Here is a 14,633-nt window from a genome sequence, read left to right on the forward strand (position 1 = left end):
GTCTAACCCTTCATTACATAGTCAAAGTAAACAGCCATATATGTTAAAATAAGGCTGTTTTCACTGAAGGTTCATTACTTTGTCAGTTTTTAGTAGGAATGAGACTCAGAGGTAAAACTCACAACTATGATATGAGGAGAAAAATAAAAAATAAAAAAATGGAATTATGAGCTTTTGTACCCTGAGTGTTGTTAACATTCCTGCAGTACTACATTGGAAGTCCTTCACATGAAACGAAGACAACAGGAAGGCCACACAGACAAAAAAGAATGTTTGAAAAATATGCCTTTAAATAAATGAAATCTTTCCTATCTTAAAACCTTTGAAAGTCTTAACTTCTAAGTTATGCATTAAAGGAAGACTTAATTTTTTGCAGTAAATTTCCATCTTTTTTTGAAAGGGCTGGATATGACGCAGCATTTGTTTTTTGCGGAAGTGATTATCAGACTGATCGAAGGAGCTCCTTGTTATTGTTGATGTGTCCCTTCCGAGAACACACGTGTTGGATGTGTGCAAAGGGCCAGTGCAGCGATGTTGCATGTTGGATTGTGCGGACATGCCGTTGTCTGTTTTGTATGCAAGGCTTCTGCTGCTGGCTCGTTCATCTACCCAGACTGACAGGACTGACTCACATATAATTCATTCTCATCATTCTTTCGCTTTCTGAGATCAGTTTCAGGTTGCACACAGCTTTTAGCAGAAAATGTAGAGTGTCAGGTTCTAGCTGTGTCTGTGTTTCATTTCCCAAAGCTTCCTCAGAAACCCTTTCTTTATAGTGCATTAAAATAGGTTCATGGACACTGTAGATGTGTCAGGTCCCTCCAGTTTTGATGCCCAGGTTGCCATAAGTGTATGCAAATCCTGTTCTTTTTTTTTAAGCTTGCATGTTTGCATTTATGTACACAAACACAGAGAACACATGCTAGAACAAATGGCAGACGTGTAGCCTGAGCTTATCAGGCACAGCGTTTGTACATCTGATGCTGTACGTGCTTCTAGTGCTTTCCAGTGCTTCCAGTAGATCATACAGAGTACACTACAAGGAGTACGCATAAGTCAGCTGAAGATGTTTATATGATTTATGATTTATATATTTTTATGATTAGTGCACGTGACCTGGACACTAATAAGATTCATTTTTTTTGTTTTGCAGGGGGTGATTTTAACAGTAAAGCGAGCCACAGGAACCTTCTCGTTAGTAGGATGGTGAATATATTTTGACTTATATCTTCCTCAAATTATTCTTTGTGTTCAGGGGTTGATTTTTTCTATATTGCTAAGTATTTAAGATATACAGACTGAGTGATGTGAGAATTTTGAAGACCGTTACCAATATTGGTGTTTGGCAATATAAAAAAGAAATTTGATTTTATTTTTCTCTTTCAGACACAAAAAAAATATTTCTTATGTGTCGTTTATTTACTTGTTTACACCCTGCCTGATTTGCATGGATCAACTGGTAGCTTTGTTTTTGGTGTTCCAATGGTGTGACAAGGAAGTTGCAGACTGCCCTCTGATGGATAAATTATGCAATGTCAATACTCAAAACATGGTTGAAGGGTGTTTCTCAAATTAAGGATGACAAAAGGATGATGTATGCATCGCATTTGCACTGCTCACACTGATCTAAAATTTGTGCTTTTAACCAGAGCCACAGAGTTGAAGGAGGACTTGATGACTTGATGAAAATTGAAAACAAACAAGAAAAAGAAAACAAAACAGGCAACACATGGGGCAGATTCCATAACACGAGGGATGACTGCAGTATTTTGAGCTACTTTGACAATGAAAATGAAATTGCAGTGCTTGTGTTCTCAGACTTAGCAAACTTGTAGATCAAACCCAAAAATCACCCTTCTGCATCCTGTTTGCTTGACATTTCTTTAAGAGTATTACTTACTCATCCATGAATAGATAAATTAAGGTAATCAAGTGGCCATCAGTGCATTATGTAGTACAGTCAGTGATATTTTCCAACACAGTATGTAGGTGTTAGTGGTATTTGATGTTGGTGATAATTTGCTTAATAGGTCACTGGCCTTTCCACAGTATTACATATTTGGCTAAGCTGCTCATTAGAATTAGTCATATAACATTTATAGAATATAATTAAGAGTGCTTGATGATCTTTTTTGCATTCATTTTTGGAGATGATGTGGGTTGTGTTGGGGTGGATGACATTATAACAGCAAAAAATTCAGTCACCTTTTATAGGAATAATACCAATAATGAACACTGTCCATGTAAAGCTTCCAGTGAGCCTTGAGGTTGCTTATGTAGGTAGAAAAAAAATAGTTGAAAATAGTAATGAAACTAAATAATTTATATCAAAATTTTCTGAACCCCCAGGCTGGTAGCATTAAGAGTTTAAGTGGACAATTATTTTAGTTAGCAGTTCATATATTGGGCTCTAGCATTGATACTGCTTTGACTTTACAACATTTAACCCAGGTGGTCCTTTGTTGACACGGATTAGGCCCGCCACACGACTCTAAGCAAGCCGTAGCGGTTTAGTTTTTATTAATTTCAGCCTAAACAAGCTTTCATGCTTAGTGATCTTACTACAAGCTAAACAGTATTAGCAGTTAAGAGTACAAGAGAGCCCGCAGGGTTACGTGCTGGAGTTGTGATGATGTATAGAGCAGTAATTGGTCTGTAATGCTCAAACCGGTGCCCTTGTAATTAGCCAATCTCACTGATGTTTTTCTTCTCTCTCCTCAGCGTTTTCATGCTGTTTGTAATCTGGCTGCTTCGCAGGTATCACTCTTTGGCGCAGGTAAATTTGTACCTACGGTGTTCAGTATGTGTTTGACACTTCTTTTCCTGTTTGCTTCATTGCCAGCAGAAAGATGTTTAATTAGCCATGGCAAATCTTGGCATAATTGAATCCAATTAAAATGCACCAGATTAATGAAATGTGGAGTTAATTGACTTAATGGTCATTCTGCGATAGTGGTTGCCGTCTTGGGTTTTTTTTTTCTTTATTTGTTTTTTCTCTCTCCAAATGAAGAAGTTTAAATATATATAAAAAATGTTGGCTAGCTTTTTCTCCACTTTTTCATTCGTCGAGTCAAAGGGAGTTTTTCTGCAGTATGCTGCTCTTTCTGTTTTGTGTTTTTGAGACCATGTGGAATTTTTTGTGTTTTTTAAAGCCGGTCCAGCAGGAATGTCAGGTTTAGAAGCAGTGCATATTATCCTCTTAATCTGAAGTAAATGACAGCTTAGTGTTGGGCTCTGATGGATCCTATTACCTCTGGAGCAGGTTGCAGGGAGTGACCTCACATCCCTAATGCTCTTCCTCCTCCTCTTCCTCATCCTCCTCCTCTGCTCCTCTTATGCCACATAAACCTTCTCCTTTAGTCCATCCACTTTCAAAGGTTATCTGTCAGTCAATAGTCTTTAGTGCTCTCAAGGCCCTCCTGCGCTCTTTTCCTGTCTCCACCTCTCTCTGTTCACCCCCATCCTCCCCACCCCTCCTGCTCTGTAGCCTTGGCCGGGTCACTGTGGGACGCAAATTGTTAAAATACCCTGTGTGTGTGTGTGTGTGTGTGTGTGTGTGTGTGTGTGTGTGTGTGTGTGTGTGTGTGTGTGTGTGTGTGTGTGTGTGTGTGTCTTTTTGTGTGCAGCCACTTCCACACTGTGTTACCACCTTTACAGGCAGAATTTAACTAACATCTGGCGAGCACAACCTTCCCTCCGGAAATTCTGCAGCGTACAGATTATTGATTCATTTCATATAAAATACAATGATTTTGCTCTAAAGCGAGTGGAAATACGGAGACTCTCTCGTATCTGTTATTTTCACTGAGTTGTCACCAGGGATCCCAGTCTGTCAGTTACATCAGTGATCATTCGAACAATAATTTGCCCCTTCTCTCTAAGTGAATATAAATACGCAGTCTTTTTTTTCCACCCTGGATGTTATCTTAGAGAATAATCCTTTGTCTTTTTTTTAATTTCCACTGTACAGAAGATGATTCTTAGCCTGACTGTAGCCGCCGCCTTTGACAGCGTAGCATATGTCATGGTGAGTTACTCTTGTGTCTTCCACTAAACACACACGCAGTCTTTTTTTGTTTTCAGCGGTTGTAAAAATGTAAAACCGTGCTGCTTTTCTTTCTCTGCCCAGGGTGAGTCCCAACCAGATGGATCACTTTGTGATTTCCAAGCCTGGTGGCTAACGTATTTTGGTAAGAACAGTTTAATTGAGTGTTTATTGGTGCAGTTTGCATGACAAGCATGTGTAACAATAGACATCAAGCAAAGACATCAGATAAATATAAGGGGAGTTGTTTGTGCATTCAAGTGAGCTTTCCACTGTTGATCAAATAACTGCTACAACCCTGCTTTTCGGTATTAAAATAGATCCTTAAATCAGAAATATTCATTACTTAGAGATGCTTACTCATATGTTGGTAATCAGTGTGTTTTTTCTCAGTCATAATATGAATGGATATGTGCTTTTGTTGCATTTGGCATTGTGATTGTGGCTATTCTGTTTTATGCTATGGATTTAAAATTAATTCAGGGACTGTGTCATAGATAGCCAGATAAAATTCCGTTAATTTCCACCCAGCGCGTCCTACCCTGAGTTCTCCAAAAAAGGCAATGATCATTGTTGCTAACAAAGTGGTTAGGCCGGCTCAGCTTTTACAAGTATTCACACACAAATATGTGCCAAGTATGGGTGTGTAATATTTGCGACTGTGTTTTGTAGTCATTGGCCTGTTGCTACCTTTTTAGTGTACCTCCTTCAAACCAGAGGGCGGTGCATTAAGAAGTGTATGAGGAGACGATTCTCCGCCAATGACAATACAGGACTTCTGATTTCATTTGTGACAACCGGGCACACCTCAAGGTTCTTAGTGTTCATTTGCTTCAGGATTCTCGGGTGTATTTGCTTTGCTTGCATTTGTTGCAATTAGCGTTGATTAGTTTAAAGATTCTTAGTTAGGACTGGCTGTTAATACGACGCTACACCAGGCTCGTTTTATTGGTCTCGCTGGCAGACACTCACCTACACGAACACACACGCGCGCGCAAACACACACTCAGATTGATGCAGGGTAATGGGCGGTGAGTTAGTGCTGCAGGGTTGGTGTGTGTCACCTTGGTTTATCATGAGGATCCTCGCGCTGAGGACAAACGGGCGCACATAAACACCAGCTGAACCGGCACTTTGTTCTGTAGCACAGCGTCGAGTCTGGCGGGAGCCGCAGAGCACAGCTCCGCTTTTAACTCCCACCAATAAAATTTTATGAAATGTGTTTGAAATAGAGGAAGGCGGTATCAGGGGCAGCAGCGGGACAGGAGGTGAAGCCGAGCTGTATGTTGTCCAGCTCGAGAAAACCTTTGGCTGCCTTCTGCTTATGTAAAATGCATTAGCTATTGCAGTGATAGTAATTTATTAAAATAATGACATAAACAGCCATTCTTCTTCTTTCTTGGCAATTGCACAGCAATCCCAAAGGTTCCCTAAATATAAGGGGAGCATGCGTAGTGGAAAATATATTTGTGTAAATGCGAAGCTGTCCTTCTAGACTCTTCCTCGTCTCTGTGTACACCCATTTTCCCGTGCTGCTGACTGTGCCTTCCTTCTCCTTTCTTTATACACTGAACAAAAATATAAACGCAACACCTTTGTTACTGCTCCCATTCCCCATGGGATGGACGTAGAGACCTAAAATTCATTCCAGATACACAATATAACCATCCCTCCCAAACAGTGGTCACAAATCAGTCCAAATGTGTGGTAGTGGGCACATCTGCTATATTGAGATAATCCATCCCACCTCACAGGTGTGCCACATCAGGATGCTGATCTGACATCATGAGTAGTGCACAGGTGTACCTCAGACTGCCCACAACAAAAGGCCACCCTGGAATGTGCAGTTTTGTCTCACAGCAAAATGCCACAGATGCCACAAGCAATGAGGGAGCGTGCAATTGGCATGCTGACAGCAGGAATGTCAACCAGATCTGTCGCCCATGCATTGAATGTTCATTTCTCAACCATAAGCCGTCTCCACAGGCGTTTCAGAGAATATGGCAGCACATCCAACCGGCCTCACAACCGCAGACCTCGTGTAACCACACCAGCCCAGGACCTCCACATCCAGCAGGTTCACCTCCAAGATCGTCTGAGACCAGCCACCCAGACAGCTGCTGGAACAATTGGTTTGCACAACCAAACAATTTCTGCACAAACTGTCAGAAACCGTCTCAGGGACGCTCAACTGCATGCCCGTCGTCCTCATCGGGGTCTTGACCTGACTCCAGCTCGTCGCCGTAACAGACTTGTGTGGGCAAATGCTCACATTCGATGGCGTCTGGCACGTTGGAGAGGTGTGCGCTTCACGGATGAATCATGGTTCACATTGTTCAGGGCAGATGGCAGCTGAGAATGTCCCAGTTCTTGCATGGCCAGCATACTCACCGGACATGTCACCCATTGAACATGTTCGGGATGTGCTTGACCGGCGTATACGACAGCGTGTACCAGTTCCCACGAATATCCAACAACCTCGCACAGCCATTGAAGTGGAGTGGACCAACATTCCACAGGCCACAATTGACAATCTGATAGACTCCATGCGACGATGTGTTGCACTGCATGAGGCAAATGGTGGTCACACCAGATACTGACCGGTTCTGGGTCCCCAGACCCCCAATAGTGCAAAAAACTGCACATTCCAGGGTGGCCTTTTGTTGTGGGCAGTCTGAGGTACACCTGTGCACTACTCATGATGTCAGATCAGCATCCTGATGTGGCACACCTGTGAGGTGGGATGGATTATCTCAGTATAGCAGATGTGCCCACTACCACACATTTGGACTGATTTGTGACCACTGTTTGGGAGGGATGGTTATATTGTGTATCTGGAATGAATTTTAGGTCTCTACGTCCATCCCATGGGGAATGGGAGCAAAAACAAAAGTGTTGCGTTTATATTTTTGTTCAGTATATCTTCTTTTCATTGTTTTAACACTCGCTGTAGTCCACTCCGCCACCTCCACCCCTGATTACCCTGCCCCTCACTTTACTGCTCTTTTTTTCTCCCTCCCTCTCTAGTCTTATCTCCCTTCTGCTTTTCTACAGTTCATCATTATCTCTCTTTGAGCTCCCACCTCTCATCCATCACCCTAAGCTAGTTTCCCTCATATTACTGCTGAATGGGCCTTCATTTATCAAAAAGTGGAACACATGCACACACGCGCGCACACACACACACACACACACACTCACTCTCTCGCTCTCGCTCTCTTTCATACATAGGTGTATGTTTGGACACACGTTTGCAGGTGCATGCTGTGTGGCAGCGAGCTGTGTTGTAATTTGACCTTGGTGTTTTTCTGTGTGTGTGTGTGTCTGTAGACTGGAGTGCCTTGGCTTGGGTTTGCCTCATCACACTAAACCTCTACCTCAACCTGGTCGGAGAAATAAGCACCAACAGATATGAAATGTAAGTAGGGAACTACTTGAGGATCTTTTTTTATTTTATTTTATTTGTATAACTTCTTTTGATTTATCGTTTGGTTTGCTGTGTCTTTAAATGTCCTTTTTTCTAACCTGCTTCACAAAATGTAAATGTATTCAAATTGTAGTGTTTCAAGAGAGCAACGACAATTCCTCATATTGGAGAGGATGCAATCACTTGTTTATCACTTATCAAAGATGTCACTGATTGTATTTTTTTCTAATCTTGCCAGTTATTAATAATTTGATCAGTTATTTAAATTTAACATAATCCGTTTATCCCTCGTGTGCATGAACAGTTCTTTTTCTTTCTCTCTGTGTCCACATTTGAATGTTTATTTGTGTCTTATTTTGGGCTCTTCCTCCTTCGCGTGTGTCTTGTATGTCCATATGCATGTTTGGTCTGCCAGAGCATGTGTCTCCCCACAGAGCATTGACAGACCCCTCCTCCTCCTCCTTTTATGTTCCAGCCAGCCGACACTCTAATTGAAAAGGGAGTGAGTGTCAGCCGTTAAGTGCGTTCTAGTGTGTGTGTGTCTGTGTGTGTGTGTGTGGGCGCGCATACCCATCTTCACGCTTTGTGGCTCTATGTCTCTATGTTGCTGTCGCTCAAACTCCCATGAGCACTTTCCATGGCGCAAGTGTGAATTTGCCTGTGTGTGTGTGTGTGTAATATTTTTGCATTTTTAATGCCTAATGAAAGCTTTGTGAGAGAAATGCACAATCTGAAGGGGGGGAAAAAGACGCAACTATGCGTGCTACGTCAAGCCAAATTGTTAATGGGCGTATCCTGTTGATGTGTCTTGGTGGTCCAGAAAAAAAAGTCCCACCCTTGTGTGCGAGAGGGTGGGCCATTAAGATGTGTACGCCACCCACCACCACCCCCATGGGAATTTTCCTGCATTGATTAGCAATACGCCAGACAATATAATGGTGGTATAACTCAAAAGGTGACGGTTTTATGGGTGCTGGCAAGGGGCAAACTTGGAGGCCAAAATGAGCTTGCTTCAGAGCCTTATCTGCTGCATACCTCTTATAAGTCCTGGGGGAGCAAAGTGGGAGGAGGATATATCTGTATATTTGCGGCTGGTCGCACATGATGTGAAGAGGGGGAAAAACACAGCGCTTTAATAGTAAGAGCGAAGCAAAGACGGCGTGTCAGTGGGGCTCTCGTGTGTTGACTCTGCGGAGAGAAGCTGCATGTGTTTAGGAGGCAGTATGTGGCTTTGCATCCATACGCAATTACGTCTCAGCCCCCTAACCCAACCTCCCACCCTCTCGCTCTCGCACTCACATTCACAGGGACGACACAGCGCGATGGTTTATGAATGAACAAACTGCTAGAGGAGATGGAGAATGGAGGCCGGATGATCTAAGAATGATTGAAGTGGATGCAAGAGAGGATAGGAAGTGTGCACACGCGCTCATGTGTGTGTGTTTGTGTGTGTGTGTATGTGTGTGTGAATGTTTATGAGGATTTGAAGTAAGAATTCGCGCAAACCGAATGTGCTGGGCGATAGAAGCTAAAGGGGTGGGGGCGATAGAGGAGTGGTGTGAGGCAGTGAGAAATGAGATTGAGCCTCGAGAGAGATTTCTATATGAGCTCGTGCGTGTGTGTGTCTGCACACGTGTGGGTGTGTATGCAGGTGTGTGAAATGCAGCACGCATAGCAGTCCTGCTGTGCCTCATTAAGCCCATGTTGAGCGCAGCTCCGGACCTCGTCATCTCCCTCTCAAAGCATTGCAAGTGTGTGATGCGTGTGTTGCAGCGTGCATGCTGGTGCATGTGTGTTTGGGAGGGGGTGGGGAGTGAGGGCTCTGTGAGCTCTCAGCATTGATTTCCTGACAAGCCCCCCCACATATGCACCAGTTGTCATGCCATACACTGGCAGCACCGATTTCACCGTTTGTATCCTCCCGCCTTGTCTTTCTTTGTTTTGTTGTTTTCTTTCTGGCCTCTTGCTTGCTTGTTTTCATCTTTCTCACACACTTCCTTCTCATGTTCGATCTAAAGACAAACTCTGTCTGGATCCATATATTTACTATGTCTCTCTCCCGCCTACTTTTCTGTTCTATTTAAACCAGCAGCCTTTCCTTTCTTCCTGCTCCTCCCACACACTCAGGGCTGTCCATCAGCAAGAGGGTCGGGGAGAGGGGAGCGTACAGTGCGCCCCAGTGAAATAGAGTGATAAAGTGTGTGTGTGTGGGTGTGTGTGTCACACAACTGGAGTGGGATTGAGCGTGTGTCAGCTGTGTCACCACTGCTCGATTGACTGTACTCGGAACAAGTCAGGGCAGGACTTCCACTCTATTGACCAGGCGACGCTGTACGCTCTATGAAGTATCGACTCCCACACAGACGCCGAAGACACTGGCGCACACACCTCGTCTGGCACACACACGCTCAAAAGGCCGTCACCGTCACTGTTATCATTTTTCATCGATAGCCTGTATGAGGCTCTCCAGCCTCCTTAACCTCCTCCCTTTGAAAGCAGACTGTTTTTATAGTGCACAAACATATTTTAGGTACACAGTTACACTTAAATTGTCCATCCACTAGGATCCCCTTGAGTGAGAATCTGCATCCTGCTTGTGGTTTTGATGCAGGGATTTCCACTGAAAATCATCTTTTCCCCAACAGTTAAGCTAATTATGGTTTATATTACCATGAGTAATTGGCTGTCTGGCTGGTATAGACATTCGTCTGGACCTGAAAAATGACCCTAGTGTGAGTGCCAACAAAGGGATGAAGTGAAGAAGAAAAGAATTGATTTATTTATAAGCTTTTTTTTTTCCAGGGAAAAACCTGCCGAACCCTCTGTGCTCATAATGAAATAAATGTGTTCCTTTTATCAGGTTTTACCATCTGATGGCGTGGGGGGTACCTTTGGTCATGGCCTCGCTGCCGCTGTTCAAGGGTTACTATGGCCCCGCAGGAGCCTGGTGGTGAGTACGCCCCAGCTAGAGTGTAGTTTTTGTGTTTTGTCAGCTAGTGACCGTGTATTTTCCATTAAATGTCTTTTCTTTCAAGGGAGGCCACAGCACTGGCCTCATTCCAACTCTAGATTTGCTTCAACCATTATAGGAGTTTATGTGCTTAAAATTGGCAATTATCAGCACATCTGATCACAGTGCAACACCTCCTCGTGCTCTCCGGTTCTTGTGGTAAATGGGAAAGGCATTATTTGTTTGGAGGGTTGTTAAAGGGGGTGAGGAAAAGTGGAAGAGGCCAAGGAGAGGAGGCAGTGGAATGAGAATTGGGACAGAGCCTTAATCTCCGGGCTCGGCTCTCTCTTTCCACTCTCGGCTTATTAATAGCTACAGCTGCACAGCTTCTCCCCTCTGCAGTCACACAAGTCTCTCTTCCGCTCACGCTCTCCCTTTTCCTTTGTAACCCCCTCATCGCTCTCTCTCTCTCTCTCTCTCTCTCTTCCCCCAGCTGGATCACAGACGATCACGTAGCCTGGAGATTTGGGATGTAAGTAGACCCTTTCAGCACCGCCATCAAAGCTTCCCCCACTGGGGGAGATGGGGAGGAGGAGGGAGGAGAAGGGCTGTCTCTGCGGGGAAATGTGAAGGGTTGCATGTCAGGGGAGCCTGCAGGGTTTTTTTCCCCCTTGGTGCAAGGCCAAGAAGTGTGTGTGTGTGTGTGTGTGTGTGTGTGTGTGTGTGTGTGTGCGTGTGCGTGCGTGCGTGCGTGCGTGTGTGGATGTTCCTGTGTCTGCCTCTGCCTTGTCAGATTTAGGGGAGTTGCTACACTGTGTATTTAAGTGTTTAGGACGGCTATGAAGGATTATGCCTGTCTACTGCTTTCTGCAACTGGCCCTAAGTCTGCAAGGGCTCTGCCAATCTGCCGGTGCAGACACGTAAACACACACACACATACACACAACAACACTTTGCTATGAGCCAAGGTAATCGCGTTGCTGCTCGCAGCATCAGCAGGGAATCAATCTTTTTAAACAAATAAGCACACAAACGTATACACACACACAGAGGGAGACTCACTCAGACAAATACACACACGCACACATATATAGAGAACAACACATAGCTATCAGCTGTGCTAAACGAGCCCATGTCTCTTTTATCAGTGCTCCTCTGCTCCCCGGCTCTTTCTAGTTTTCCACGCTGTCGTGGCCCAGGGGGACGAGCCGCTCAGAGGATCAGGGAATCTTCATTAGCCTTAATTACATCAAACCAGACGAGAGATTAGAGGCCAAGGCAGCACCCGTCAACGGACAAAAACACATGCACTCACACACACACACAGCCTGCTGACACCTTGTGGGGGGCAGAGGCTGTAGCATTAAAGGTGAAAAGTGGAAAAGACGGGAGGGGTAACATACATAGTCTAGTTGGACGGAGACAGGGAATTATTCAGCACGAGAAGGAAAGAGGATCGGCATTGCAGGACGGGAAGGAGAAGGGAGTCAGAGAAATAGATTGTCCTCGTGTCTGCCCACGCCCTGTAGTGCGTCTTCATCAGAGTTCAGCGAAGCGCACGGGCAGAACAGAGGAGGCAGGGAAGGTTTGATGGAGGAGGGGGTGTGCGAAAGGGAATGAAAAAGGAAGGAGAAAGCAAAGCGGAGGACAGGGCTGTGTGATGAAGGTGCAGAGTTTCAGGGCTTGAGTCAGCAATTGGAAGCACTCGAGCTTAGCTGAGTCAACGCTCTTAGAGGTCCCCCATCGGTGTGTGCCACGGGCCCCACTCAAGCATAAGGCTGAGAAATAACAGTGAAAATAACTTTGCAAGTGGAAGTTAATGGTTATGTGGTTGTTTTAGCTGCATTGCTTTACAGATGTTACAGAAGTCTGTGGATCTGATCAGTACTTTGGTTCAGATTTATGCAAAAATGCGTGCAGATTTTCTTACAAAATGCATTTTTATACCTGTGATCATTGTTATATTCTTTTGCAGCACTGAAGTTCTTCACAGCGGCAATGCAAGACTTTTTTTTATGCTGCCCATGTTTATTTACCATTTTGTCCACACCTGAGAAAGTGTGCATAAGGGCACTAAGAGTTAGCTTGGACTGGACACCTCATTTCTTTGCTTTTGGTCATCATGTGTTTCCAGTTATGTTTTTATTAGACATGCCCCTAAATTTGAACCTAGCCTATGTAGTAATTTCAGTAAATCTCCTATTATTATAAAGTGCTGTCACTGTCGGTTTTATATTGCAGTCTATGAGTTCGGATGTAACATAAGTGGGGGCTTGTCCGGGATTTGACCCATACCCATAGATCTCCTGACTGATTGATCTCCTGGCTCTTTACTTCAGTTCTAACATGAGGCTACCATTTGTGGTTTTAAATAACAACAATTTTAGCACTCACACGTAGATCTTATGCTTACTTCAAGTATGTAAAGGTCCAGGTGGGACAGAGCGATGTTAATTTGATGATCAGTGGGTAAATATGAGGCTCCATTTGAATTCAGTTTGCTGTCCATTTCTGTTGTGTTCACCCAATGACGCTGCACGCTTGGGTTGCCTTTAAGTCAAAGCACCTCTAGCTAGGCTGTAGATACCTTATGGCTTTTCCATTAGTGCATCAAGTGAGACCCGACCTTCACCCTGAACACACTTCTCCTCCTTCCCTGCTTCTAAGTCTCCACCTCTCTTTCTGTCTGTCAGGCCATCCTTTCTTGCGTAAGTGGTTGCTCGTGATCTTTCCCTGTGTGCTAGGATCTCCCGGGTCAAAGCTGACGGCTGCAGTTGATCATTAACCTGCATAGACGGGTCTCTACCATGCTCTCGTCTTCTAGCAGGCACTTCAATTAAGACTTCTTTCAACCGAGCCTCATTCTTCACTTCAGAGCCGTACTGGAGGGAAGGCCAGGCTAAGGCCGAGTGATTGAATTTGTGCACATCTGCGATGATCTTTCTTTCTGCCACTTTCAGGCAATCCACTCTTGCTCACTGTTGTCCTCTGAAAACCCCACTGTGGTTATCCGTATTTCTATCCATCTTTCCCTAGTCGATCTATCGGGTGCAACGAATTTCTGCTGTTCCTTTCATTCTCACTGCGACCTTATCCCTCTGCTTGCCTTTTAATCACCCAGAGCTTCTTTCTCATTTCTGCTCTTTCTGGTCCTGAGCCGCAATCCGCAGTCATCTATCCACCTTTGCATCCTCTTCTCTATTCATCTCATCACTTTTATCATCCTCTGCCCACTCTGAATCTTCTCTCCCTCTGCTTTTACTTCTTTCTCTGTCTCTCGCCGTCTCCCTCCTGCTCTGACTCTCTCTCTCCGGGTAGTGCTCAGCTGTAGAGCACAGCGGACTCTAATGGCAGATCATTATCATGCTAATTAGAGCACTTTGTAGCTGCCGCCCGTCATTCTCTCCTCCTCACAGCCCCCCACACTATCGTTAAAAAGGCCATCCCTCCTTTTCCCCTCTCCACCAACCCACCCATCCCCCAAGCTCGTCTTTCCATCATTAACAGGACGTGCGCTGGCGTAATTGGACGCTGTTTATTCCGGAGAGCGGGTTATTAAATCACACCGGGGTGACGCTCGCACAGGTCTCCCCCTGAAACGCTTTCATCAGTGTCCCATGCCGTTATTGAACCTGCACAGATGCACACATGCAGATGCAGTCATACCAGCTTTCAAAGACAGGCAGTATCCTTTGTCTGCCGATGTTCCCTACAAGACATAAAGGCACATAAAGGAGCCTTTCCCTCAGCCTGTTTCCTGCATTGAAACAAACGCCTACTGTATCGGATTCCTCCTCCAATAAAAAGTTTAATTTAATAATGCTCAGTGAGTTTCTTTCAGTCCTCGGGCATGGAGGACAACCATGGGTGAGCACAAAATAGACAGACGAGTCAGTGTTTCGGTTTGGAGTTGGCGTGTTCGTCCAGTGTCTGCGTGAGTTCTGTCTGAGTAATCTGGCTTCCTCCCACAGTGTAAAAACATACACATTAGGTTAATTTGTGATTCTAAATTGCCCATAGGTGTCATTGTGAGTGTGAATGGTCATCTGTATCTATGTGTTAGAACTGGGATAAATTGCTAGCCTGTCCAGGGTGTACCCTGCCTCTCAGCTGGGGTTGTCTCCAGCCTTTCCACCACACTGAATTCGATAAGCAGAGGAAAATGCATGGATGGGTGAATTATTGGATGTTTGGATTCTGCATTTGCCTAT

General features: G+C 44.6%; 1 protein-coding gene across 2 annotated transcripts in view; it reads left to right on the forward strand.

Annotated features, from left to right (window-relative positions):
* The window catches only part of LOC146650877 (cyclic AMP receptor-like protein A), a 53,581-nt gene that overhangs the window by 4,027 nt on the left and 34,921 nt on the right, over positions 1-14,633 (forward strand). Inside the window, exons 2-8 of one of the 2 annotated variants that reach the window (XM_085384140.1) lie at positions 1,154-1,206; positions 2,722-2,776; positions 3,971-4,027; positions 4,130-4,190; positions 7,376-7,463; positions 10,333-10,422; positions 10,916-10,954. In XM_085384140.1, the coding sequence (XP_085240266.1) occupies positions 1,154-1,206; positions 2,722-2,776; positions 3,971-4,027; positions 4,130-4,190; positions 7,376-7,463; positions 10,333-10,422; positions 10,916-10,954 (443 nt within the window). The remainder of the gene's footprint in view (positions 1-1,153; positions 1,207-2,721; positions 2,777-3,970; positions 4,028-4,129; positions 4,191-7,375; positions 7,464-10,332; positions 10,423-10,915; positions 10,955-14,633) is intronic. The other variant, XM_085384141.1, reaches the window with a different exon arrangement.

Source organism: Rhamphochromis longiceps, linkage group LG16 (assembly GCF_057381845.1).
Source record: "Rhamphochromis longiceps isolate RC_006_pf linkage group LG16, R_longiceps_female_GT1.1, whole genome shotgun sequence".
NCBI classification, from domain to species: Eukaryota; Metazoa; Chordata; class Actinopteri; order Cichliformes; family Cichlidae; genus Rhamphochromis; species Rhamphochromis longiceps.